General features: G+C 49.6%; 1 protein-coding gene across 1 annotated transcript in view; it reads right to left on the bottom strand.

The window, feature by feature from the left end:
• MDN1 (midasin AAA ATPase 1) overlaps window positions 1-24,593 on the bottom strand; it is a 2,002,810-nt gene that overhangs the window by 219,956 nt on the left and 1,758,261 nt on the right. Inside the window, exons 90-92 of the mRNA XM_085611158.1 lie at window positions 23,538-23,690; window positions 17,587-17,688; window positions 17,204-17,402 (exon numbers count right to left, since the gene is read on the bottom strand). Of these exons, the coding sequence (XP_085467284.1) occupies window positions 17,204-17,402; window positions 17,587-17,688; window positions 23,538-23,690 (454 nt within the window). The remainder of the gene's footprint in view (window positions 1-17,203; window positions 17,403-17,586; window positions 17,689-23,537; window positions 23,691-24,593) is intronic.

Raw genomic sequence — 24,593 nt, 5'->3', positions numbered from 1 at the left:
TCGGGTGAAGGACCGTTCCCTGCTGCTGCGACAGAAGATCCTCCCGAAAAGGCAGACGGATTGGGGGATCGACCACCATGCTGAGTAGCTCGGGATACCAGTATCTTCGTGCCCAATCCGGAGCCACAAGGATGACTTGGGGCCGGTTGCGCTGGATCTTCTTCAGCACTCTGGTCAGAAGTGTTCTAGGCGTATAACAGACCGCAACTCCACTCGCGACGAAAAGCGTCGCCGAGCGAGTACGGATCCAGTCTGACGCCTGGGGATATTCTATGGTAAGGAATCTATCACTAAAGTGTCTCTTTCAGATACTGCAATCAGCCCCGGGAAAGGTACAGTGAGGTTGACCGGCGCCGATCCGTATCCCGGCTTGGATGCTCGGGGGCCCTCTGGTGCCGGTGGCATCGTAGTCCCAGGGCCCCATGCCAAGTTTGCAGGGCCCGAAGGTGCGCCAGCGGAGTTGGGCTGCCTAATGATACTGTGAAGCGCTTCGTAAAAGGCTTGAAGCTGGGCAGGGGACGCTCCGGGTCTGGAAAAGGGAGAAAAGCATGGAGCCTTCCCAGAAGCAGGCTCGAAGACTGAGCCGGAGAGGCACGACGTTCCAGGTCCTGCGTCGTGTCAGACGACAGAGGGGGCAAAAGCGAAGAGCAGCGGAGCTTCTTCGCCTTCTTCTTGTGCTACAACTTATCCGTGGAGCGTGAAGACTTTGAAGACGAATGGTGATGGTGGCTCCGAGACCTTTCTTTCGACCGGAACCTTGAACGACGTGGAGCCGACTGCCGGGCCTCCAAAAGCTTTCAGGACCGCTCCCGCAAAGACTTCGCATTCATGGCCCAACAGTCGGAGCTCGACTTTGGGTCGTGGTCGCACTCCAGGCACCAGAGGCACATGAGGTGCAGATCGGTGATGGACATCAGCTTGTGACAGGAGTCACAAGGCTTGAATCTGGTTCGACGAAGGAACATCCCTCGTGCACCAGGAGTCGAAGACTCAAAAAAGGCGTCGACAAAAAGTCAAAAAAGGTTAGTCAAAAAGTTATTGTCTCCGGATCTGCGCTGGTCTGGCGCGGAAAAAGAAAGAACTGACGTCTAATTAGACACTGTGACGTCATTCCGGCAACCACGACGCCGACAACGGATGCAGAGTCGACCAACGCCACCTACCAACACGCAGGGGTACTGCTAAACAAAAAAATCGGCGGATCCAGTCTGACGCCTGGGAGTAATTCTAAAGGTAAGGAATCTATAACTACAGTCTCTTTCAGATATACTTTTACGTTTAAAAAGTCAACACAATGCATTTCTCAGAAGCTGCAATGGTTTCCTATTGGAGGAAAAACTAGTACAGCATTCAGGTACAGCACAGCGAATTATGAGATCAAACTCCTGGACTTAAGGTGAGTATGTGCATGGTCCAAGGATGCACCAGCAAGTCACCTTCGGCGGCTCAAGGGCAAATGGGTACAAGAGTGCAATACAGAGTCAGGTGCCCAATGTTAGTCAATGGGGATCGGTCTGCGGGAAAAGAGGCTGCAGGTTTTGACTGGGAAGCCAGTCGGTCTGCTGCAACAGCAAGGCTCAGGCCTCACAATGCTCGGGAATGTGGGGACACTTCAGTCCTCTTCTACATAGGCCAGGGCTGACGGATGCAGGGGTGTCCTTAGGGGTCGGGGTTTTGTCACAGGGAGCAGTCGCAGTTGAGGGGGATGCAAACAGAGGAGGCATCTGTCATCGGGAAGTCTACAGTGGGGAAATCCAAGGTGAACTGTTTGAGCCAGTGAGTTGACTAGCTTCAGGAGATGCACCTTCAAGTGGTACTGAGGCGACTGTGGCAGCATTCTCAGCAATACCCGATAAAATGTATTTTTGATCTTTACTGATGAAGGATAAAATCCAGAAACGTGTCTAGTGATGAACAGCACTACCCGCACCAACTTTAATGAAATACTACTGCTAATATTAAAGTAAGCGCTAAATGTGAACTGCATTCACCATAATGCAAAGGGGTGAACTGTGCTGGGATGTGAGGCAGTGGGCTTCCATCCCCCTTCTGACTGACTTTAGGGGCGTGTAGGGTAGTAGCCAATGGGCTACCTATCCTTGGGTCATTACGCCCCAATATGACCACTTACTGTGGGAAGGGGGCAGTACTCTGTCCAAGAGTTCCTACGTTTGCCACCACCAAGATGGCCAACTCTGAATTTGCATCCCCTTAAGGTAGGTCACCTTAGGGGTGCACTAGTCTGAAGGGGGGACATGCCTATTTCATTTGTCTGTCTGTCCAGGAACCAAAGGGATCTAGCCAAAGAGGGTCGGCTTCCTCTACTGTGAAAGAAGCTAGAATGGCATACCAAAGGCAGTGGGCTCTTCAGTTCCCTTGTCTTGGAATGCTAATCAGCAGGTCATCGAATGGGAGGGGATGTAAACACCCTCTGCCCAAGCAGGCTTTATCCTGGCCTCCTGAGAGCAAAGGCCTTACCCTTGGGGCCCAGAAACTTGTCTCTAGTGGCAGGCTGGAGAAAAACAGTCTGTCAGCAAACCAGTAGTTAGCAGGTTTTCAGGGGAAACCTCCATGGTGCCCTCTGTGTGCATGCATTAATAAATTCAGCACTGGCATTAATATGAGATGTTTGATACCAAACATCCCTATTTTTCAGTGAAGCCATCATGTAGCTGGGAAACTCGTTTTCTACGAGAGTCAAGCACACATACTTAAAATGGCTTTCCAGTCCACTCGTACTGGCAGTAAAAGAGCTGACAAGCACAGGGACACATATGCTCATGTGGATATGTCCTCACATGTAGTATAGTGCACCCTGCCTTAGGGCTGTAAGGCCTCCTGTAGGGGTGACTTTCCTATATTGAATACAGTGTTTGTGAGCATGACAGATAGGGATGTGGGTCATGTTGTGTTTTCACTTTTGTCAGCACCAAGATATGCAGCCTGCAATGGCAATCTTGCATGTGCTTGGTGAGGGTTCTTTTAGGGTGGCACAATTTGCGCTGCAGCCCTTAGAGGCCCTCTTTAGTATCTCAGGCCCTAGGTACCAGGGTACCATTTACTAGGGTGATAAAGGTGTTTGCCAATTGGAGGAACAATTGTACGGTTTTGGGAAAGCGCTTTGGCACGGGGGATCTGGTTAACAGGAACCCAGTGAACTTTCAGTCGAAATCTCACAAGTGACCATGGCAAAAAGGGGGGCTTTCCTACAGTGTCAATTAACCTGTTTTACTAGTTTGTGTGCTCAGTTCACTCAGCAATCGCAAAGTGTTATTCCTCAGCACAGTGGAGTCGCTCAGTACTTCTTGGGCGACAGACGAGGACCTGACAGGCTTGTTCCCTCTTCCAGGAGAAGGCAGTCTGGCTGGAGGTTCTCTAGCATTCAGGCTGTGACTTCTGAAGGTAGCAGTGGAGGGTGTTGCTCAGAGACAATGCAGATGTTCAGGATTCAGCAGAGATGCAGGCTTCCAGTTGACGATTAACCTGTTTCTGGTGAGATAGTAGTTTGGGCTGCAGGTTCAAATGTCACAGTCTGTCTTTATGAAATCTGGTGCGACACTGCACCATCACCGGCACTGTTTGATGCAGATACACCGTCCTCTAGGGCTCAGTTCATTATTGCTGTGGCACAGCTCACCCAAGGACGACTCAATGCAGCAGAACAGTCCATTCGACACTTCAATGATGCAACGGTAATGTCCAATTAGGCATACTTCATTCAATAAAGTGGCACAGGCCATTGGTACCATGATTCCCAACTGGACCAACTCGTGTAGAGAGACTATGCTACATTGGCTCGCGCAAGCAGACCACTGTTCTCAGCCAGTCTGTTCAGACAGACCCTCATAATACTGAGGTCAGGCTGTTTCTGGCTCCTCCTAAATAGTTGTACTCCCGGCATGGTTGGCACACTCCTTCCCTCTCTCTGTAGGCAGGTTGGTTTCCAGGTGCTCCAAGTAACGGGAACAGATTCTTGCTTCCAGGCATGATGCCAGGTGATGTCCCGACACCTCTGGGAAGCTCGTTGCCAAGCAGACAGACGTACGGGTTACTTACCTTCGGTAATGATGTATCTGGTAGAGACGTTGTCTAGTCGCAGATTCCTTAACTTAGAATAATCCCCAGGCATCAGACTGGATACGAAAATGTTCGCAGCAGCACCTCTGCGCGCCGGGGGACGGCGCCACGCGACCCCGCCCTGACGTCGTCCACGGACGTGTCGTCAGCGAGGTCATATAAGTCCCTCCCGGCGTGCGGACGTCAGTTTTCTTCGGAGAAACCTTTCCGCGGCACAACACGGAGCCACCAACAAAATGGTGAAAGTATGGGAACAGTGTGCGAAGGAGAAAAAATCCGTAAGGCAAAGAAATCAGATGGTGCATAACAACATCATAAAGGACAGTATCAGACACTGTCTAACTACAAACCAAGTAAAGGATAGAGCAACGCTCTGAGAAACAACCCCGCAAAGCCAAGCGTGGGCCCTCCCCAGAGGCTGAGTAACAAGGGAAGAATATCCCGACAAAAACAGACTGTTATTACAACGTAGAACTGTGTCGGCCAACAAGGGCGGAGCACAGGAAGAACAACAATCTACTGCGAGAAGGCATTACAAGAATGGCACTTCCACTATAGTGATGGAAAGCTGAAACACAGCCCAGCCGATCCCAAAAGGGCGACTGAACAGGAGACAAGATCCCCAGGTAGAAAGAGGAGGCGGGAGGGAGGGAAAGCAATAGGAGAAGATCCCATACTGGAAGGACCAGGGTGGATGAATGCAGAGAAAAGGAAGTAGAATCTCCTGGTGAAGGCGAAGCAAAAAGCACCGCTCTACAGGAAGAGAAGCCACCTGGAGGAAGGTGGCTGCATATTGTAAATCATAAAAGGGTTGCACCAAATTGAACTCCTTGAATGAAGACCAGTGCCAACTGAAATGAGGCAAAGCAGAGAAACCCACCTGGCAAGGGCCTCGCAGAATGGGGAGGATGGTTGGGATTTAAGGAATCTACGGCTAGACAACGTCTCTACCAGATACATCGTTACCGAAGGTAAGTAACTCGTACATCTGATGGAGACATCTAGCTGCAGATTCCTTAACTTAGAATAGATACCACAGCCATACCCCAGGGGGAGGTGGGTCTGCGACAGAACAACAGTGCTCGAGAGCACTGAGCTGGCAACAGAGTGACGGACTAAGGGGAAAGGTGTGGCGGTGCAGCCAGTCAGCAACCCAAGCAGCTCGGAAGAGCAAAAGATAACAGGAGGCGAGGCATCACAAGACTGCCAAAATGGCACAACACCATACCTGTGTGAGTATAAGTGGAATTGGCACTAAGCCATATCCCAGAATGGTAGAGAGAGTACGTAACGAAGGGAGGAAGGAGAAACCACCCCCAAAACTGCATAATGCACTAACCACTCCCAGAGCTCAATGGCGCAGTAAACTGACACCAACTAAGCTATAGGACAACAAGGAGAGACGTGCTCAGAGCCTACCAGGCGAGCCCACGCAAGGGAGGCCGGACAGGCAGCATCCATGAAGCGAAGGTTAAGAGGCAGGAACAGAGCAGTGCCTCAGAAGCACAGGCGGGAACATGGGACATGCCAAGAGCACAGTTAGTCACCAGAATGCGACGGGGTCGGACATTGCCATGGTGAACCACACCGAGGCGGCCCACACCGAGAACATGCACATAGCAGACAGCTACAGCGACAACAAGGTGGAGTAGCTATGATGAGTAAGGGACTGCCCAGCAAGGCAGTTTGAAGGCCAAGGGAAGAACACTGCCGGAAGACAGAAGCGCAGGGCGCAACACCTGGGACGACCTTCATCAGAAGAGCTTTTAGAGAAATTTAAAAGCATGCAGAGTTCCATCTGGGGCCCACCGGAGGGCTGTGAAACTTATCTCGAATTGAGCATGGGAGAAAGAAACCCACTGGAGGGTAGAAAGAAATGCTAATTTCACTACATACCCCAGCATGCATTGAGAAAAACGAACTTGGTCACAAGGGCACACCGGAGGCCAATTAGAAGCAATTAAAGCCATGCAGTGAGGATGTGGTGGTAACGAACTCTTTCCTGATGCTGGCCTCTGATGAAAAGCATAAAGGCTTTGAAACGCGTAAGGCCGGGAGATTACGTAACGAGATGGAAAGCTGCATGTTTTGTGAATAAAGAGGTTGTGAACCTACCTGGCAGTGGAGTGCGGCTTCGTATCTGAGCACTTTTTGGGTTTGCATATTATCACGGTGGCTCCGGCCGTGGAAGCGACGCACCGCCTGTACAACAATCGAAGGTCTGGCAGAGGGGCAAAATCCCCTTGGTAACAGCGCTGCAGGTACCAAATTTAAAAGCATGCAGAGTTCCATCTGGGGCACACCGGAGGGCTGTGAAACTTATCTCGAATTGAGCATGGGAGAAAGAAACCCACTGGAGGGTAGAAAGAAATGCTAATTTCACTACATACCCCAGCATGCACTGAGAAAAACGAACTTGGTCACAAGGGCACACCGGAGGCCAATTAGAAGCAATTAAAGCCATGCAGTGAGGATGTGGTGGTAACGAACTCTTTCCTGATGCTGGCCTCTGATGAAAAGCATAAAGGCTTTGAAACGCGTAAGGCCGGGAGATTACGTAACGAGATGGAAAGCTGCATGTTTTGTGAATAAAGAGGTTGTGAACCTACCTGGCAGTGGAGTGCGGCTTCGTATCTGAGCACTTTTTGGGTTTGCATATTATCACGGTGGCTCCGGCCGTGGAAGCGACGCACCGCCTGTACAACAATCGAAGGTCTGGCAGAGGGGCAAAATCCCCTTGGTAACAGCGCTGCAGGTACCAAATTTAAAAGCATGCAGAGTTCCATCTGGGGCCCACCGGAGGGCTGTGAAACTTATCTCGAATTGAGCATGGGAGAAAGAAACCCACTGGAGGATAGAAAGAAATGCTAATTTCACTATATACCCCAGCATGCATTGAGAAAAACAAACTTGGTCACAAGGGCACACCGGAGGCCAATTAGAAGCAATTAAAGCCATGCAGTGAGGATGTGGTGGTAACGAACTCTTTCCTGATGCTGGCCTCTGATGAAAAGCATAAAGGCTTTGAAACGCGTAAGGCCGGGAGATTACGTAACGAGATGGAAAGCTGCATGTTTTGTGAATAAAGAGGTTGTGAATATATATATATATCTCTCTCTCTCTCAAAAGGGCCCAGCCACGAGACCACGCAGCTGCGGGTACTCTAGGAGGACCTGCCTGATGCACTGGGGCAGGAGGCAGCTTCATTTATAAGCATGTTGAAATACACAAATGAGATCGTACAAGGAAAAAACCCGTAGAAGAGGAGAATGAGGCATACACGCAAGGCTCAAGCAAAGCGAGACCTGTGGAGTGTCGGAGGCAGTGCCAGAAGGCACAACACTGAAGCAAATGGCTTCAGTAGACGTAGAGAGCCCAAGGGGACCTCCATACCTGGAGTATATCACACCCCCAAGAAAAACAGGGGAACACCTCTTAGGGTAAACCACAGTCAGAGGACAGAACAGAACAACCTGTGAAACACCACCACAGTAATCTTACTGCCAGCCCAAAAACACATCGTCCAACAGGCAGACGTTAAATGAAAGGGTAACCACCCCAGGATATGACAACGTGAGACCCGTTAAGTACAGACCTATGGGGGAGGGTGAAAGCCCGCAAGGAGGCGCTGAACTGCCAAATCGGCGTGGGCATCAAACAAAAGGACCGGTCAACAAGGAGTTCCCGGATATTCTCCGGGAAGACGCCATCCCGCAACCAAGCATGGCCTCGTAGTGCAACCGAACCAGCCATAACTCGGCCTAAGGAATCCGAGGTATCCAGGGCCGAGCGGATAGTAAATTCCGCCAGATCACGGCCGTCACGGATAAGACGGAGAAGGTCAACATGAGCACCCTCAGATGTGGAAGATAGAAGAGACTCGGCAGAGTCCCAAAGGGCAGAAGTAGCCCAAGCCAAGACACACTGTACTGAGTGATCGAAGTACTGCGCTAGTGGAGGCGAAAATATTACGACCCCACGACTCCAGCCATCTGGACTCCCGGGAGGGAGGAAGCAGCAGCTGAGGCAATGAAGGAAAAGCAGCTTGCAGAACCAACCCCTGAACGCCTGGATGAACTAATAAGCAAACTGGATCGTTTGGAGCAGGGAGGTGGCGGTGCATGATAGACCGAGCCACCGGATCACCCGATGCCGGCCGAGCCCAGGTGCCCAGATGGGCATCATAAAGAGAAGCTTCGAAAGGCAGAAGCGGCTCTACATTCCCCTAACTATGGTGGAGGACATCCAACAGAGGGTCAACAGGCAGAGGGACCAAAGGGGGCTGCATACTCAGAATGCGGACAGCCATTGAAACAACTCTTAGAAATGCCGCACCAGCCTCGGTAGCCCTCTGAGGAGGGGACAATAACTCATCTGTGGGTGAGGGCTGTAAACTGAGCCTCCAAACCCAAGGAGGGTTTACGATGAACGGAGGATGAGACCAATGTCCAAATGAAGGAAGCCCCATGGAGCAATGAGGGTCCTGATGGGGTTCCTGAGGCGGAGGCGAATCTACCGGAGATACAAATTCCAAGAGGGGGGGGGCGGGCCTTGGGGGGGGGGGGCAATGACGGATGACGCCGAACTCCCACTGGAAGCCTCCGGAGAGAGGAGTCAAAGTCCGGGGTCGAGGCGGCGCCAGGACAACCTCGGTTGGCGCCGACTTGATCTCGAACAAGTTACTTACCTTCGGTAACGCTTTTTCTGGTGGATACAGTATCTGCCTGTGGATTCCTCACCTTGTGAATATCCCCTGCGCCAGAAACATTCGGAAATTTTGTAGCAGTCCACGCCGATGGGGTCGAAGACGACGTCAAAGAGACACGGCTCCGCTCGCGACTCCGCTGACGTCACCGGCTCCATAAGAAGATCTCGTCGGCGTGATGACGTCAGTTCCGCCCCCTTTTTCCGTGCCTTTGAGGCACACGGACAGCAATATATATATACACAGTATACACAGTACACAATATGCATATCAACACACTCAGTGTGGAAAATAAATAACAAAGCACAAGAAATAACATAATGCTTTTGACAGTGATAAACACACTTGAAACCCATCAATAGAATTACAGGCATAGAAATACCGGTATAGAAGGATGGACAACGGGGAGGCGGGTGGGTCAGTGAGGAATCCACAGGCAGATACTGTATCCACCAGAAAAAGCGTTACCGAAGGTAAGTAACTTGTTCTTCTGATGGATACATCTGCCAGTGGATTCCTCACCTTGTGAATAGATTCCACAGCAGTCCCCACTCCCGGAGGAGGGTGTCCACCCTTCTATAACAGAAAGTCCTGAAGGACGGATCGCGCAAAGTGTCCGTCCCTCCTCACCTCGGTGTCTAAGCAATAATGCTTTGCGAAGGTGTGGAGGGAGGCCCAAGTTGCCGCCCTACAAATATCCTCCACTGGAACACCTCTAGCTAAGGCAGATGTGGAAGACTTTGCTCTGGTAGAATGAGCCCTCAAACCCTCCGGAGGCTCCTTACCAGCTAGGGAGTAGCATATCTTGATGCACAAGACAATCCACCTGGAAAGGGTGCGCTTGTGCACCGCTCGACCTTTCCTGCAACCAGCAAAGCCCACGAAGAGCTGGTCATCAACTCTGATGTCCTTTGTCTTGTCCAGGTAAAAGCTCACCGCCCTCTTAGGGTCCAAACGGTGAAGTCTCTCCACCTCCTTGGAAGGGTGAGGGGGAGGATAGAAAGAAGGAAGGGTAATAGATTGCCCCAGATGGAAGGGAGTTACCACCTTAGGCAAAAACGCAGCCCTGGTCCTAAGTACCATTCGTTCAGCATGCACAGTCAAGAATGGGGGTTTTGAACTTAGAGCTTGAAGCTCACTTACCCTCCTTGCCGAGGTGATTGCAATGAGGAATACCGTCTTAAAGGACAACAGCCTCAAGGGACACTTGTGTAAGGGCTCGAAGGGAGAACCCATAAGATAAATTAATACAAGGTTTAAGTCCCATTGAGGCATAACAAAAGGAGAAGGAGGAAACTTGTTTGTAAGGCCCTTTATAAAACGAAGAACAATAGGTGATTTAAATAATAACGGCTGATCCGGCAAACAAAGGAAAGCCGACAAAGCCGATAAGTATCCATTCACAGTAGCCACAGCAAAGCCTTGCTGAGCCAGAGAAAGAGCAAACTGTAGAATATTAGACAGACGAGCCTTCAAGGGATCAATGGACCTCTCTCCGCACCAAAGCACAAATTTAGACCACCTATATGAGTATATAGATTTGGTGGAGTGTCGCCTGGCCGATAAAATAACATCCACCACATCTGGTGGGAGAGAGAAAGAATTCACGTTGCCCTGTTCAATCTCCAGGCATGAAGGTGTAAGCTCTGGAGGTGGGGGTGTAGAACCTGCCCCTCCGACTGCGAGAGGAGGTCTGCCCTCAGCGGGAGACGGAGCGGAGGGCACGAGGAGAGGTGGAGAAGATCTGTGTACCACACCCTTCTTGGCCAATCCGGGGCGACCAATATAACTTGGGCCCGGTCTTGGCGAATCTTCCTCAGAACCCGAGGAATCAAGGGTATGGGAGGAAACGCGTAAAGGAGTCGTGAACCCCAACTCAACTGCAATGCGACTCCCAACGCTCCCTGCATCGGATACTGGAGACTGCAGAAAGACAGGCAGTGAGCATTCTCTTGTGTGGCGAATAGGTCCACCCGAGGAGTCCCCCACGTCCGAAAGACGTGACGAACTACCTCTGGATGAAGCCTCCACTCGTGGTCGGCGGAGAACTGCCGACTGAGACTGCGCGAACGTTTAGAACCCCGGCCAGATGATTTGCCATTAAACAAATCTGATGGACCTGAGCCCAGGACCATAGACGCAGGGCCTCTCTGCAAAGACAAAGAGACCCCACTCCTCCCTGTTTCTTTATATACCACATCGCGGTCGTGTTGTCCGTCAGGACTTTAACAGACTGACCGCGAAGGGAAGGAAGGAAGGCCTTGAGTACCAAATGTATCGCCCGCAATTCCAGAAGGTTGATGTGAAGCAACCTTTCTTCTGGAGACCAAAGACCCTTGACCTCCAGATCCCCCAGATGAGCACCCCACCCTAAGGTGGATGCATCAGTTACCACTGTTGTCACCGATGGAGGCAGATGGAAGGGCTTTCCTTGGGACAGATTGCCCTCCACGCTCCACCAAGATAGATCCGCTGCAGCTTCTCCGGAGATCCTCACAGACTCCCTGAGATCCCCTTTGTGCTGATATCACCACTGGAGCACCCTCATGTGCCAGCGTGCATGGCTGACCAACAGGATGCAGGAAGCGAACAGACCGAGCAGGCGAAGGACCTTCAGAACCGGAACGACCGCTCCGCTGTAAAATAAAGGAATCATTTCCTGTATGTCGAGAATCCTTTGAGGAGGAGGGAATGCTCGACACACAGTAGTGTCCAGTACCGCACCTATGAACAGGTTGCGCTGAGAGGGCACCAGGTGAGATTTGGGTACGTTTATCGAAAAACCCAATTTGTACAACAGCCGAGTTGTATCCTGCAGATGAAGCAGCACCTTCTCTGGCGACTCCGCTTTTATCAGCCAGTCGTCCAAATAAGGGAAAACCGAAATCCCCGTCCTTCTGAGATGGGCTGCCACCACTGCCATCACCTTCGTGAAGACTCGAGGTGCTGAAGTAAGACCAAACGGTAGGACCGCAAACTGATAATGTTGCGACCCTACCGTAAAACGGAGATACTTTCTGTGCGACTTCAGGATGGGGATGTGAAAATACGCATCCTGCAAGTCGAGCGACACCATCCAGTCCTCCTGATTCAGCGCCTGAAGAACCTGCGCAAGGGTGAGCATCTTGAACTTCTCCTGTTTCAGGTAAAAGTTCAAAATTCTGAGGTCCAATATCGGACGCAACCTGCCGTCCTTTTTCGGAATCAGGAAATACCGGGAGTAGCATCCCTGACCCCTTTCCTGCTCTGGAACCACCTCTATCGCACCTTTCTGAAACAACTTCAGGACTTCCTCCTGCAGGAGAAGACGGTGGTCCTCCGAGCAAGCCCCTTGGCAAGGAGGGTAATTTGGAGGGAATTCCCGAAAGGGAAGGGCGTACCCATTTTCTACAAGATCCAGAACCCAGAGATCTGTAGTTACAGATTCCCAATCTTGTAGAAAATGGGTAAGCCGGCCCCCCACAGGACCAGCATGATCCGGAATGTCGAATATAGGGCTGCTTTGCAGTGGTGGGAGGGGCTGAGGAGGAGGAGGAAGAGGAGGTGGAGAGCTGACGGCCACGTGTGCGACCCCTAATTCTTCCTCTGTAACCTCTCGACGAGGAACCTTGCTGCTGCTGCTGCTGCTGGGACGGTCTATAGGAGCGAAAAGTCGCCTTTCCAAAGCCCCTATATCTTTTAAAAGAACCTCTCGGCTGGGATTGAAGGCCCAATGACCTAGCCGTAGCCTTACTCTCCTTGAAGCGTTCGAGAGCAGCACCCGCCTTCTTCCCGAACAAGCCAGACCCATCAAAAGGCAAGTCTAATAAGGTCGACTGCACATCCGAGCAAAATTCAGAGGACTTTAGCCATGCACCCCTCCTGGTGGCAACAGAAGACCCCATGACTCTGGCAACTGAGTCTGCCGTGTCCAGTCCACTCTGAATGACTTGTCGAGCAGCCGCCTGGGCATCAGTCAGAACTTCATTGAAGCCAGCCCTATCCTCCTCCGACAGCTTCGGTGCAATCTTCTTTGCCGAATCCATTAGCGCATGGATATAGCGCCCCAATAAACACGTCGCATTCGTGGACTTGAGAGCCATGCTGGCTGATGAAAAGACCTTTTTGGCCGATTGGTCCACCTTTTTGGCCTCTCTATCTCCTGGAACCTGAGGAAAGGCCCCCTTTGACCTTCCCGAACAAGCCGCCTGGACCACCAAGCTCTCAGGCGAAGGGTGCGAAGTTAGAAATTCAGGATCCCCTGGAGCCACTCTATATCTCCTTGCGACTGCCCTGGAGACCGCAGGAGCTGAAAAAGGCTTGCGCCATACCTCTAGCACAGGTTCCATAATAGCCTCATTAAAGGGTAACAAAGGCTCCGAGACCGCTGTAGGTGAATGCAGCACCTCAGTAAGTAAATTAGACCTGAACTCCGTGGACGGCAACTGTAGGTCCAACAACTCTGCAGCTTTTCTGATGACCGCATGATAGGGCGCTGCATCTTTAGAGGGCTCATCTGATGGTGGAGTGATTTCCCACTCTGGAGACAAATCCAGTCCACTTGCCTCCGTCAGTTCTTCAAACACCTCATCAGATTCGACTAACTCTCTCTCTTCAGCCTCTTCCAACAGAAAGCATCTCTCATCCACCACTCTCTGTGCTTCCCTTCTGGAACGAATCCGCACCAGCGGCGTCGGCGGCGCCGTGTTCGAATCAGACGGCGCCGCCAGCGTCGTCGAATGCGGATCCGCAGGAGCAGCCGGCGTCGAACGAAGTCGAGTCGGCACCGGTGAAGAGGGAAGCGGCGTCGAAGTTCTCGGCGCCGGTAGCTGCCAAGACGGCGTCGCCGGAAAGAATGGCATGAACGGAGCTTGAGGGTAGACCTGCGGCACTCCCAAATTGAAAGCCATCGGACCCACAGGTGCACCAGAGGTATACATGGCCCTTGAAAACGCCCCGTACATGGCATTAAGATAATGCGAGGGGTCTTGTCCTGGACCAGGAAATGCAGGATACTGGTCAGGCAGCACCGGACTCGGGCCTGGCAGCGCCGACGGTGGTACAAGCGGCGTCACAGTCTCACCCGGAGCCTGAAGATCTCACCCGGAGCCGGAGACAGAGCCGGAGAATCAGCTGGAGCCGGAGATGGAACCGGCGTCGGGGATGATACCGGCACCGGAGATTCAGCCGGAGAAGTCACCGGAGAAGAGGGAGCTGGAGGTGAAGCCGGGACCGGAGAAGGAGACACTGACTCTCTCCGACGTCGAGTAGGCGACTTCGACTTCGGAGGCGAACCTTTGTCGGAGTGATGATGTGAAGAATGCCTCCTCTTTTTATTATGCTTCTTACTTTTCGAAGCATGCCCCGAAGTCGACTTGGACGCCGACCTCGACCTGGATCCAGACCTCCTCCTTCCTTTTTTTTCCTTCTTCTTCATCCGAGCGATGAAGAGCTTCACTTCTCTCTCCTTGAGAGCCTTCGAGCTCATCTTGCGGCAGCTGGAACAACCACCCACATCGTGGTCGGATGAAAGGCACCAAACACAGTCCTCGTGTGGGTCGGTAATAGATATGTGCTTGCCACATTCTCGACAGGGCTTGAAACCAGACTTCCTTGTCGACATCTTCGAAGAAAGACAGAAAATTTTCAGAAAATACACAAAGTAACAGGTAAGGCTACTAGTAACGATTCCCGAAATCCGTTGGCATCGTCGGCGCGGAAAAAAGGGAACTGACGTCATCACGCCGACGAGGTCTTCTTATGGAGCCGGTGACGTCAGCGGATTCGCGAGCGGAGCCGTGTCTCTGTGACGTCGTCTTCGACCCCATTGGCGTGGACTGCTACAAAAGTTTCCGAATGTTGCTGGCGCAGGGGATATTCACAAGGTGAGGAATCCACTGGCAGATGTATCCATCAGAACGGTGCCTACTCTGCCTCGTCCGGTGCCGACTTGACCTCAACCATAATAGGCTCCAGCTCCGAAGAAGGGAACAGTGCCGGAGCGGCAAGTCTACTGCACCGGACCGGTGCCGACCCCGCCTTGAACAAAACAGGCTCCGACTCTGAAGGGACGGAGCCGGGGAGGCAAGGCTTCGGCGCCGAACCAGCGCTGGCTCGGCCTCTGAAAAGGCAGTTGCCTGTCCGGAAGGTCGAGGTGGGCTCAGGGTCAAGCTGCGAGCACTAGCAACCACCTGCGACGCCACAGGGAGCCCCACTGGACTATGCGGCGCGGTAGGGGTGCTATAGGGTCGAAGAGGGGGACCCAGGCGGGCCGCGCCCTGACGACGCCATATCTCCACCCACCGGCAAGCCCACCGGAGACCCCGTACGTAGCGGAGGGTCCGAGAATGCCCCAGGGAGAGGAGGGGACCCAAGGGAGGCCTGCAAGGCCGCGGCATAGGCCGCCATCTGGGTCCGAGTCGCCCCCACGCCCGGGAAGGGCGGATAGTGGAGGGACGACTCCTGGGGGCGCACGTCGGGAGAGATCCGGGAACTAGTGCCCCCGACAACAGAAGGAAGAGAGGTCGAGGACCTCGGTGACATGCGCCGGGACTAACCAGAAAGGGGCGAGCGACGCACATGGAAACCAGACGGCGACCGACGCCGCAAACGGAACCCACTGCCTCCGGGACCTTTCGCTGAAGAGGAGGCCAGGGGCCGTGATGACTCCGACCGAGACAGGCAAGCCGAAAGTAACTTCATCCGGCGCTCCCGCCGGGACTCTGGCTTGAGCTGTTGGCAGGCGTCGCAATCTGTCGCGTCGTGGTGTTCGCCCAGACACCACATGCAGATAAGGTGTGGGTCCGTCGCGGACATTTGCCGTGAACAGGAGGTACACGTATTAAAGCCCGACGGCATCGCACACTGTTCCAGACGCGAAGGCATCAAAAGGGGCCAGAGGAACCGCTTACTCCAGATCCGCGTTGCACGCGGAAAAGAAGGAAACTGACGTCAGCGCGCCGGGAGGGACTTATATGACCTCGCTGATGTCACATCCGTGGATGACGTCAGGGCGGGGTCGTGTGGCACCGTCCCCCGGCGTGCAGAGGTGCTGCTGCAAAAATTTGCTGGATCCAGTACGACGCCTGGGGATAATTCTGAGTTAAGGAATCTGCTGCTAGATGTCTCTATCAGATACCAGTTTTGGTTGCACAGCAGTCCTCGGAGTACTCTGAAGTACACTCCCTTCCTTGGCCAAAGAGAACTTGGAACTGGAACAATATGTAGGGCAGTCGCCCCCACTTTTATACAGTGAAAGCAGAGGCACTTTCAGAATCGGTTTGGGGTGGTTCTTCTTTTAAGTGTACTCTACAGACAAAGCCTTTGTGTAGATTAATGCTACTCAAAGCAGGGTAGTCTCTAGCCTTGGGTACCCACACAACAGATGTAGGAGCTTTGTGCACCTAAATATCAACACTCACACTGCACTGAACACTGATCAGTAAAGAGACGCAAGACTCGCCTCACATAAAGTACCCTTCTAACTCTGAAACCTTCACCGCCAACTACCACCAAACGGCAGTGCTCATAAGACTAATCAGGATTGCCAGTATAGCCTTATCTCCCAGCACATCTACAACTTGATGCTCTAGCCTTGGGTACCCACACAACAGATGTAGGAGCTTTGTGCACCTAAATATCAACACTCACACTGCACTGAACACTGATCAGTAAAGAGACGCAAGACTCGCCTCACATAAAGTACCCTTCTAACTCTGAAACCTTCACCGCCAACTACCACCAAACGGCAGTGCTCATAAGACTAATCAGGATTGCCAGTATAGCCTTATCTCCCAGCACATCTACAACTTGATGCTATAGTCACATAAGATCTCAAGGTGGTCAATGTGTCAAAGCAGCAAAACCCAGAGATCTAAGCTCGTGAAAGGGCATTCAGAACTTGATGATCACTCACAAATAAGTGAAAGGCCCAAAGACTGTCTCTAAACAAAAAGGAATTTCGGAATAATACTTGGTTTCATGGCCTAGATGTAAACCTTCTAAATTTGTCTTTTGTTGCGACAAAAAGCTAATACAAGGAGGTGAGTAAAAGGTAAATATTTTGTCGTCAACTTTGATAATACACTCACTTAAACAGTCTTTGAGATCTAATGTAGATCAGCACTCACATCGTGAAACAAGATTTGCAAACTTGATAAGAAAGTTTTATTAGCTATTGGGAGCGTGGTATCATTTTTTGGGCCGAAACTTTCTTGTAATGTCATTAAGAAACTGACTAACTTGGCTCTGGATGTTGAGTGATTCACACGTGCGTAACTCTCGGAGGATAGAAGGTCTTTGCCTGTCCCCCTGCTGCTTCCATACTGACATCCAATTCTTCACAGATGTTGATAAGGGATCTAGCCTCCACTATCAGGACTCAGAAAAGTACAAAAGGAAGAGGACACAATGATCTTTATAGGGATATGAAGCATTGCCTACCGTAGGTCTGAGCATCATAGGATTCAGTGCCTTCTTTCATATGTTCATAGGCATCAGCGTCTTCAACTTTTGTCTCCGGTGTGGTAGACTCCTTTTCCTCACCACTGGATTTCACCATCCTCAGCCTCTTCTGTACACGTTCACTATGATTGCCCAAGGAACGCTCGTTATCTGCCTCACCAAGTTTCCTTTTGAAGCTCTGACAATTTATGGGAATAGAGTAATTAGTAGCATCATTGGGAGAAACTACACTTGTTATTATAGTTTTACCATAGCTACAAATTATTGTGAATAGATCTGTGTCCTGAGGATGGAGGAGGTAAACTATCCATAGTATAGAGGTTTATTTGTGATTTTATACATAAGATCTGGAAAAAAAATACCTGAGTTGGTCTTGTGCTTTGTTTTTGGGAAGCTAATCGTGCCATTAACTTGGATTCATGGCCTTCGGACTGGCTAGCATCTGCAGCTCCGCTCCCATGCTCCTATGAGAAGATGGACAAAGTGCTTGTCAAACGGCTCTTGGGTAAATAAAAACATAGTATACCATGAAAACTACACCAGAATAAACTATATATTACATTAGTAATATAACACTATAATAAAAAAAACTGATTTTGAGAAAGGAATTCATAGACAAAGGTCGAATTCATAGACAAAGGTCTTGTAACCCACATATGGCATTTGTGTTTTAACTGAAATCACCTAACTGTAGATTCTAAAGCTTTGGAATATTCCCAGGCACCCGACCAAAGCTCAAGATTTTTTCCAGCAATGGTCCAAGCATTATTGTTTTGTGACTAAGACACCCATGTTTCAGCCTGGCAGATGCCCACAACTGGAACGTCCTCTTTGGAATGCCGTCGTAGGAGCCTTGGCCCTGGTGGGTGGAGCCTCCAGGCTTATGAAACCATAGCCTTCTGGTGGTTCCGTCTTACCCTGGGTGTAGCAGATGACAATCCACGTTGATGGAGTCCTCTTTTGCACCAACATGCCATTCTTGGTTCCAGTGAACCCCACTCAGAAAGATCTCTGGTAAGGTCAATGTTGAAAGCCAATGGAATCTTCCCCTCCTCTTTCAAGGGGTGTGGCAGAGCAAAAAATGTTTGTTGAGTTATCAATTCACCAACATTGAATGGTCAGGAAGGCAGCCCAAGTTCTCAGCACGTATTTGTCCAGAAGAAATTTGAGTAGGGGAGTTGCAGATAGTGCCTGCAGCTCACTCATGCAGCACACAGTGATAGCAACAAGAAAGATTATTGTAATTGTCAGAAGCCTGAGCAAGCAACTGTGCCTCAACTCAAGTGGCTAGTCCATAAGCAATGGCAGGATGACATTTAGGTCCCACTGACCTATGAAAAATGGCTTTAGAGAACATATGCATCATGTCCTTTACAAAAAGCATCACAGTCCGTGATTTAAAGAGAGAGGGGTGATCAAGCAAACAAAAAGGCAAAGGGCAGAGAAGATTCCAACTGCAAAAAAACTCTGGGCCAACAGATAAACAATAAGTTAGAAATTTTGGCCAGCAGAGTAGAGATGACAGACCCCACACCAGGACCCAAACGTTTCTGAGCACCTGGCATTGATGGATTTTGTGCATTTGGCTGCAAGAATGACATCTACTTCTTGAAGTGGCAAGTCAAAAGAATTCAACAGCCACCACTCAATTTCCATAAATGAAGGTGCAGGTTGTGAATATTCAGGTGTAAGAGCATCGCCTGTTGCTGAAACAAGAGGTCTTCCGACAGGGGTAAAAGTCTGGAGAGTACATTTTCAGGCTTAGAAGTTCTAGGTACCACATTCTCCAAGCCCAGTCCGCGGCTATTAGGATGACGGGGCCTGTTCTGCCCTTACTTTCCTCAAAACTCAAGACAGGAGAGGGAGTGGCAGGAACATGTACAGGAGACTTGTATCTTATCCAGTGTGCAGAAGCTTGGACACTGCACACTCTCATGAGAGGCAAACAGGTGCCAGACTATTCAAACACGCTCTCTGCCATCTCAAGACAAGGACGCCACTAGAGTTCTGCAAGCTGACCTCGAGTTCACCTCATCTGCTCTTGCATGCAGGGACCCCTGATAGATGGTTGGCTACCAAAAAGATCTTCTGCTTGTCCAACCACCTGCAGAGACAGTCTCCTGGCACAGAATCCAAGATGCACCCTGCCCTGTTTGTAGTTTTACCACATGGAGATTGTGTTGCCCGTTAGGACATGTACCACCCTTCCCTTGATGGTTGATAGGAAGGCTTTCAGGGCCAGGTGGATCGTCCGAAGCTATAAAAGCTTAATGTTGAGCTGGCTCACTGATGAATACCAGAGGCCTTCATCTCCCAGTAATGGAGCATCTGTTACAACTGTGATATCCAGTTAGGGAAGGAAGGGTGCCCTGCCATTTTTCAGGCTGGCACTCACCTTTCAACAAATGAGGTCTAGAGCTGTGATTTGCGAGGTGTAGACAGTCAGAGAGGCAACCTAGGTGAGGGCCCATAGAAACTGTACGTGCTATTGTATGGCACATATGTGCCATCTTGAATATGAGATGAGGAAGCTGAGCGCAGCCAGGAGGTCAATAGCCCATCTTTAAGGAGACCAGAGATGGAATCAAAAAACATCAGGATCATATCCTCAAAGTCAAGGACTCACTGTGGCAGAGAAAAGGCTTTGAATGCTACTGTGTCCAAGACAGCCTCTCTGAAGGGTATTGTCTTCGTATTGCTCAGGTGGAACTTCAGCTCATTGATGGGGAAGCATGACTGTTGTCCAGAGGTGCTTTATGAATGACTTTGGCGATCTTGCATTGGGCATCCAGGCATCGAGTTATGGAATGCATGTATTCCTGACCAATGAAATGCACTTACATTAACATCTGAGGGGCACAGTTAAGACTGAAGGGCAGCATACCAAATTGGAAGTGTTGCAACACCACTGTAAACAGCAGGTACTGCCTGTAAGACTGTAGGCCTGGCATATAAAATATACATCCTGCAAGTCCTGGAACACCATCCAGTTCCCAGGATCCAGAGCAGAGAAGATCTGGGTCAGAGTGAACATTCTGAATTTGTCCTTGGACCAAAATAGAGGCGTTGTCCTCCAAAACTCTCTCTGGTGTGGGAGAAATAAGTAGGGACGAAATGAAACACCGGGCTTAGCCTTTTAGAACAATATGCAAAACCCACTGGACTGCTGTGATGGAAATATAATATCCTGCTCCCTACTGGCTAAGAACTGCTGCTGCTAGAGGAAGGGTTGGAGGCTTGCTGTCCATGCTGGTGTGAACAGCTACGGTTGGCACCATGGAGGAGCGATTTCATACAAAAACGATTTCATGGAATATCATTACTGAGAACCCATTTCACCTAAACTCTTTGATGCTTACTGGATGAATGGCATTAACCATTTCATAGAAACCAACTTGTATAATGTCTTATTTTGAAATTGGCTTGTGCATGTTTATTTTTAAAGTGAAGTGTAGATATTGCAGGTCTTACTTTTGGCAACATTTTTTGCCCGAGACCTTTATTTCTGTGCTTTACTTCAGGGAACATTACTTCAGTTTTATAGCTTTCACGTTGCCAAATACTTTGGACACTTAATTCACTGATCACTTGCCTCCTCTAAACATCTTCCATCCCTGATTCCCCCACGCAATCCCTAAACATGATCTACTTTTTGCCCCCTTAAAGCCCCTAACGGTGCCTAAATTACACTCATCTCTGAACACTTAACACCCATCACAACCCTAGATTCCACTAATTCCAAACTCTAAGACTCGCTCTGCCTTTAAACTTAGACCATTCTCACCTCCTAAAATCCCTCACCACCCCTAAACTCTGCCCATAACTGAACCCCTAAGAATTCTCAGCACTCCTAAACTCTATCCACCACCGATCCTTAAAAACCCTCACCAGACCTAAACTCTGTCCTGCCTCTCTGTGAACCCTAAAGCCCCTCAACACCAGTACACTCTACCCTTCCCTGATCCCTAAAAACCCGTCCCACCCCTAATCGCCAGCTCAAAACTGCACACATTTCTGAGTGCTAAAACTCCTTTCTACACCTGAACTTCACCCATCTCTCACCCCTAAAGCCCCTCATCACCCATCGTAGAACCCATTATCCCTGCACTACTAGTAACATTTTAATGTCATTTTTGATATTTCCTTAAAGTTATATTTCCTTTAAAGTGTTTGCTTTCCTTTAATTTTTTTTGTTGCCTTTCCTTAAAATTGATTTTCCATTATTTGGTTTCCTCCAATGTCGTTTCTCAGTTTTAGTTTTTCCATTAATTTACGTACCGCACCACACCCGGTGGACCGAAAGGTATGAGAATACATCTGTATCGACTAGGAAAGCGGACATGGCATGTAAGCAAGGCCTCTAGAATAGCCCCTAAACTTTCTATGCAGGTGAAATTGTCTGATTGTGAAAAATAAGCCCAAGGGATATCTGTGATCTGACTAACTTTGAATTGCTCAACTGCAAGCAGCCTTTTTTCTGAATAGTTTAGAGCCATCAAAGGGCACGTCCATAAGAAAGTTGGACATCCCCTAAAAACCCAGTTGATGACGTCCAAGGGTGCCATAACATGATGCTACATCCTGTCTGTCTTGGATCGTTTTGGAGAGTGAGTCCATGAGGTCCTGCAGGACAGCTACCAAGCTCATGCTGGAAATGTTCTATTAGGCATGAGTGTACCTGCTTCAAAGGAATAAAGGATTCAAACAGAATATAGCTACATTAGCTGAGGAAATAATTTTCGTGCCTAAGGCAACAATACATTTCAACTTCCTATCAAGGGGGTTCGAAGGAAAAGCATTTGGATTGACTTTACTTGGGATGCAGTCACCACAATGCTTTCAGGCATGGAGTGTTTTGTCAAAATGTTAGGTTCTGCTCTGTGCCCTCTGGCCACAGGTCAGCTGACCGCAGGGGTTGAGTGTGACTTAAACCAGCTGGCCATAAGTGTCCATAAAGGTCTTGTTAAATGGTAACAGTGGCTCAGATGAAGTTGGATCTGGTCAAATTGACTTTGGTTTCTAGAGTAGACAACTGAAAATCCAGCACTTCTGCTCTTTCCGAAACTACAATGAACGAGGCACTTTCTTCCATTTCTGGACCAGAGGTTGAATCCAGCTCTGCCCTCATGAGGTGTCTGAACTCACTGGCATTTTGCAAGTCTAAGTAGAGTCTACATCAGCCTAATGAGGCAGGAGCATTTGTCCCCCCTCTTCATAATCATCTGTGTTGTGATGGACTTAAGCTATGCCCTGGACTGTATCGGAGATTAAACTGAATAGGGTTTTCAAGCCTCTAACAGTATTGGCAATGAGGGAATGGCCTAGATTGAAGGTCTGGCTGCACAAATACTTGTTGCACCATAGTTATTTCATAGTGCGGCATAGACCTATTGCAGGCTGACGTGAATTCAGGTTCAAAGACTGGCGTCACAATTGAAGTTTTCACCAGACTTCAAGTGTCAGGATCCAGTCGAAGTCCGCCTTGGCTTTCTTGCGCTTTTTTTAAAACTAATGGGAGATTCTTTGCGGGAACAGGAGTTCGTGCAGGACAAATCTTATGACCGAGATTGGACCAGGTACTTGGAGTGAGACCCATTTCGAACGCAACCTCTTCTAATACTCAGTAATGTAGGATTTCACCTGCCGTCCCTGGTCATATTTGGGTGCATGAGGGCTCACTAATTGCACAACTTCAAGTCATGACCAGAGCCCAAGCGCCACAGACGTGTGGGTCAGTGGTAGGCATCTGCTTCCTGCAGTTGTGAGGAGGTTTTAATCCTGTGGTTTTTCCGGACTGTATCATTTTCAAGTCATGGAAAACCAACAAAGTTGGAAGTGGAAGTGGAGCTCCGGACCTGTGTCAAAGGGAGAGAAAAAATGGAACCGATGTCAGAGCACAGGGGTAGCGCTTATGTGTGACTCATTGCCGTCATTTTTGGGTTTGTATGAAATCGTGGCAAAACCATATGGTGCTACCTACCGGCCGGACAAGGACAACATTGCTAAAACAAAACCTTTTCATCCACTTTGGTACTTGGGAACCTTCTAAAGCTAAGGAGTCTGTGCTCAGAAGTATGCATCGGAATTGGACATGTTAAGTCCAATTAAGCTACATTGTATTATTTTGAGACTCAGGTTTTTTTTTGTATACTGCAGGACACCGTTGAGAACTACAAGGTCAAAACATTCAGCTAGATTGACAATCTTAATGTGCCTAATATACTCTGCTCAAACAAGAGCCACCACATTGTAAGGACCACTTGTAGGTATGCAACTACAAAAAAGTATTTTTTCTAGATTAGGTCTACTTTACCTCTTTGGCTTGGTCCTTCTCTGAAGCTTCACCGGCCAGTTCAACAGCACTCTCGCTCTGCAAATTTTCTTCTGCTGTTTTGCCACTTGATTCATGCTCCATCCTATCTAAGGACTCTGGTACATCTTCATTCTCTGTCACCGCCTCTTCTTCCTGAATATTGCCAGATACACAAATTGGAAAAAATGAAATCGCACTAAAGCTGGCTTTAAAGCTGATGGCGCATGGTGTGACCATCTTTGTTGGCACACCCCCAAGGAGCTCCTTCCACATGGCTTCCCTCACTATAACCCTCCAAAGGTGTCCCTCATAACTCCATAGCCCCTTTCTAGCATGTATTTAATCTCCTTTGAAATGCTACTCATCCCAACGTCGGGAGTCAGAGCACTTTACATCACACACATAAGTGCATGTTAAGCGAAGACGAAGCGTCATGTGTTTAAACCAATGTATGTGACATATTGAACAAGTTACTTACCTTTGGTAACGATATATCTGTAAGATACATATATAAGTTATACATTCCTTACCTTAGAATTACCCCCAGGCGTCAGACTGGATCTGGAGAATGTTTCTTTTTCTCAGCAGTACACCTGCGTGTCGGTAGGTGGTGTCGGACGACTCCACGTTCGTCTTGGTCGCCGGAATGACGTCGCGGTATCCACTTAGACGCCGCCCCTCCATGCTGACGTCTGTCCTTTACATGACATTCCCCGCCAGAAGCACAGAGCCATGCAAGACACTGATCAATGGTGCACAAGACTAGGGCCCTGAAGTCAGTTCGCAGAACGGGGAGGATGGGTGGGGCGTTAAGGAATCTATAACTAATATGTCTCTTACAGATATATTGTTACCTAAGGTAAGTAACTTGTTCATCTGAAAGAGACTATTAGTTATAAATTCCTTACCTTAGAATAAATACCGCAGCAATACCAACCCCGGAGGTGGGTCTGCGAACCAAGATCAAAAGCGTCGCCTAGTGAGTGCAGTCTTGGAGTTTCCAATGCGCAGAATTGCTGACATTGCGTGTTCTCTTTTGTGGCGAATAGATCTAAC

Source organism: Triturus cristatus, chromosome 6, assembly GCF_964204655.1.
Source record: "Triturus cristatus chromosome 6, aTriCri1.1, whole genome shotgun sequence".
Lineage (NCBI taxonomy): Eukaryota > Metazoa > Chordata > Amphibia > Caudata > Salamandridae > Triturus > Triturus cristatus.
The sequence above is the reverse complement of the archived record's forward strand: the minus strand, read 5'-3'. Positions and strand labels throughout refer to the sequence as shown.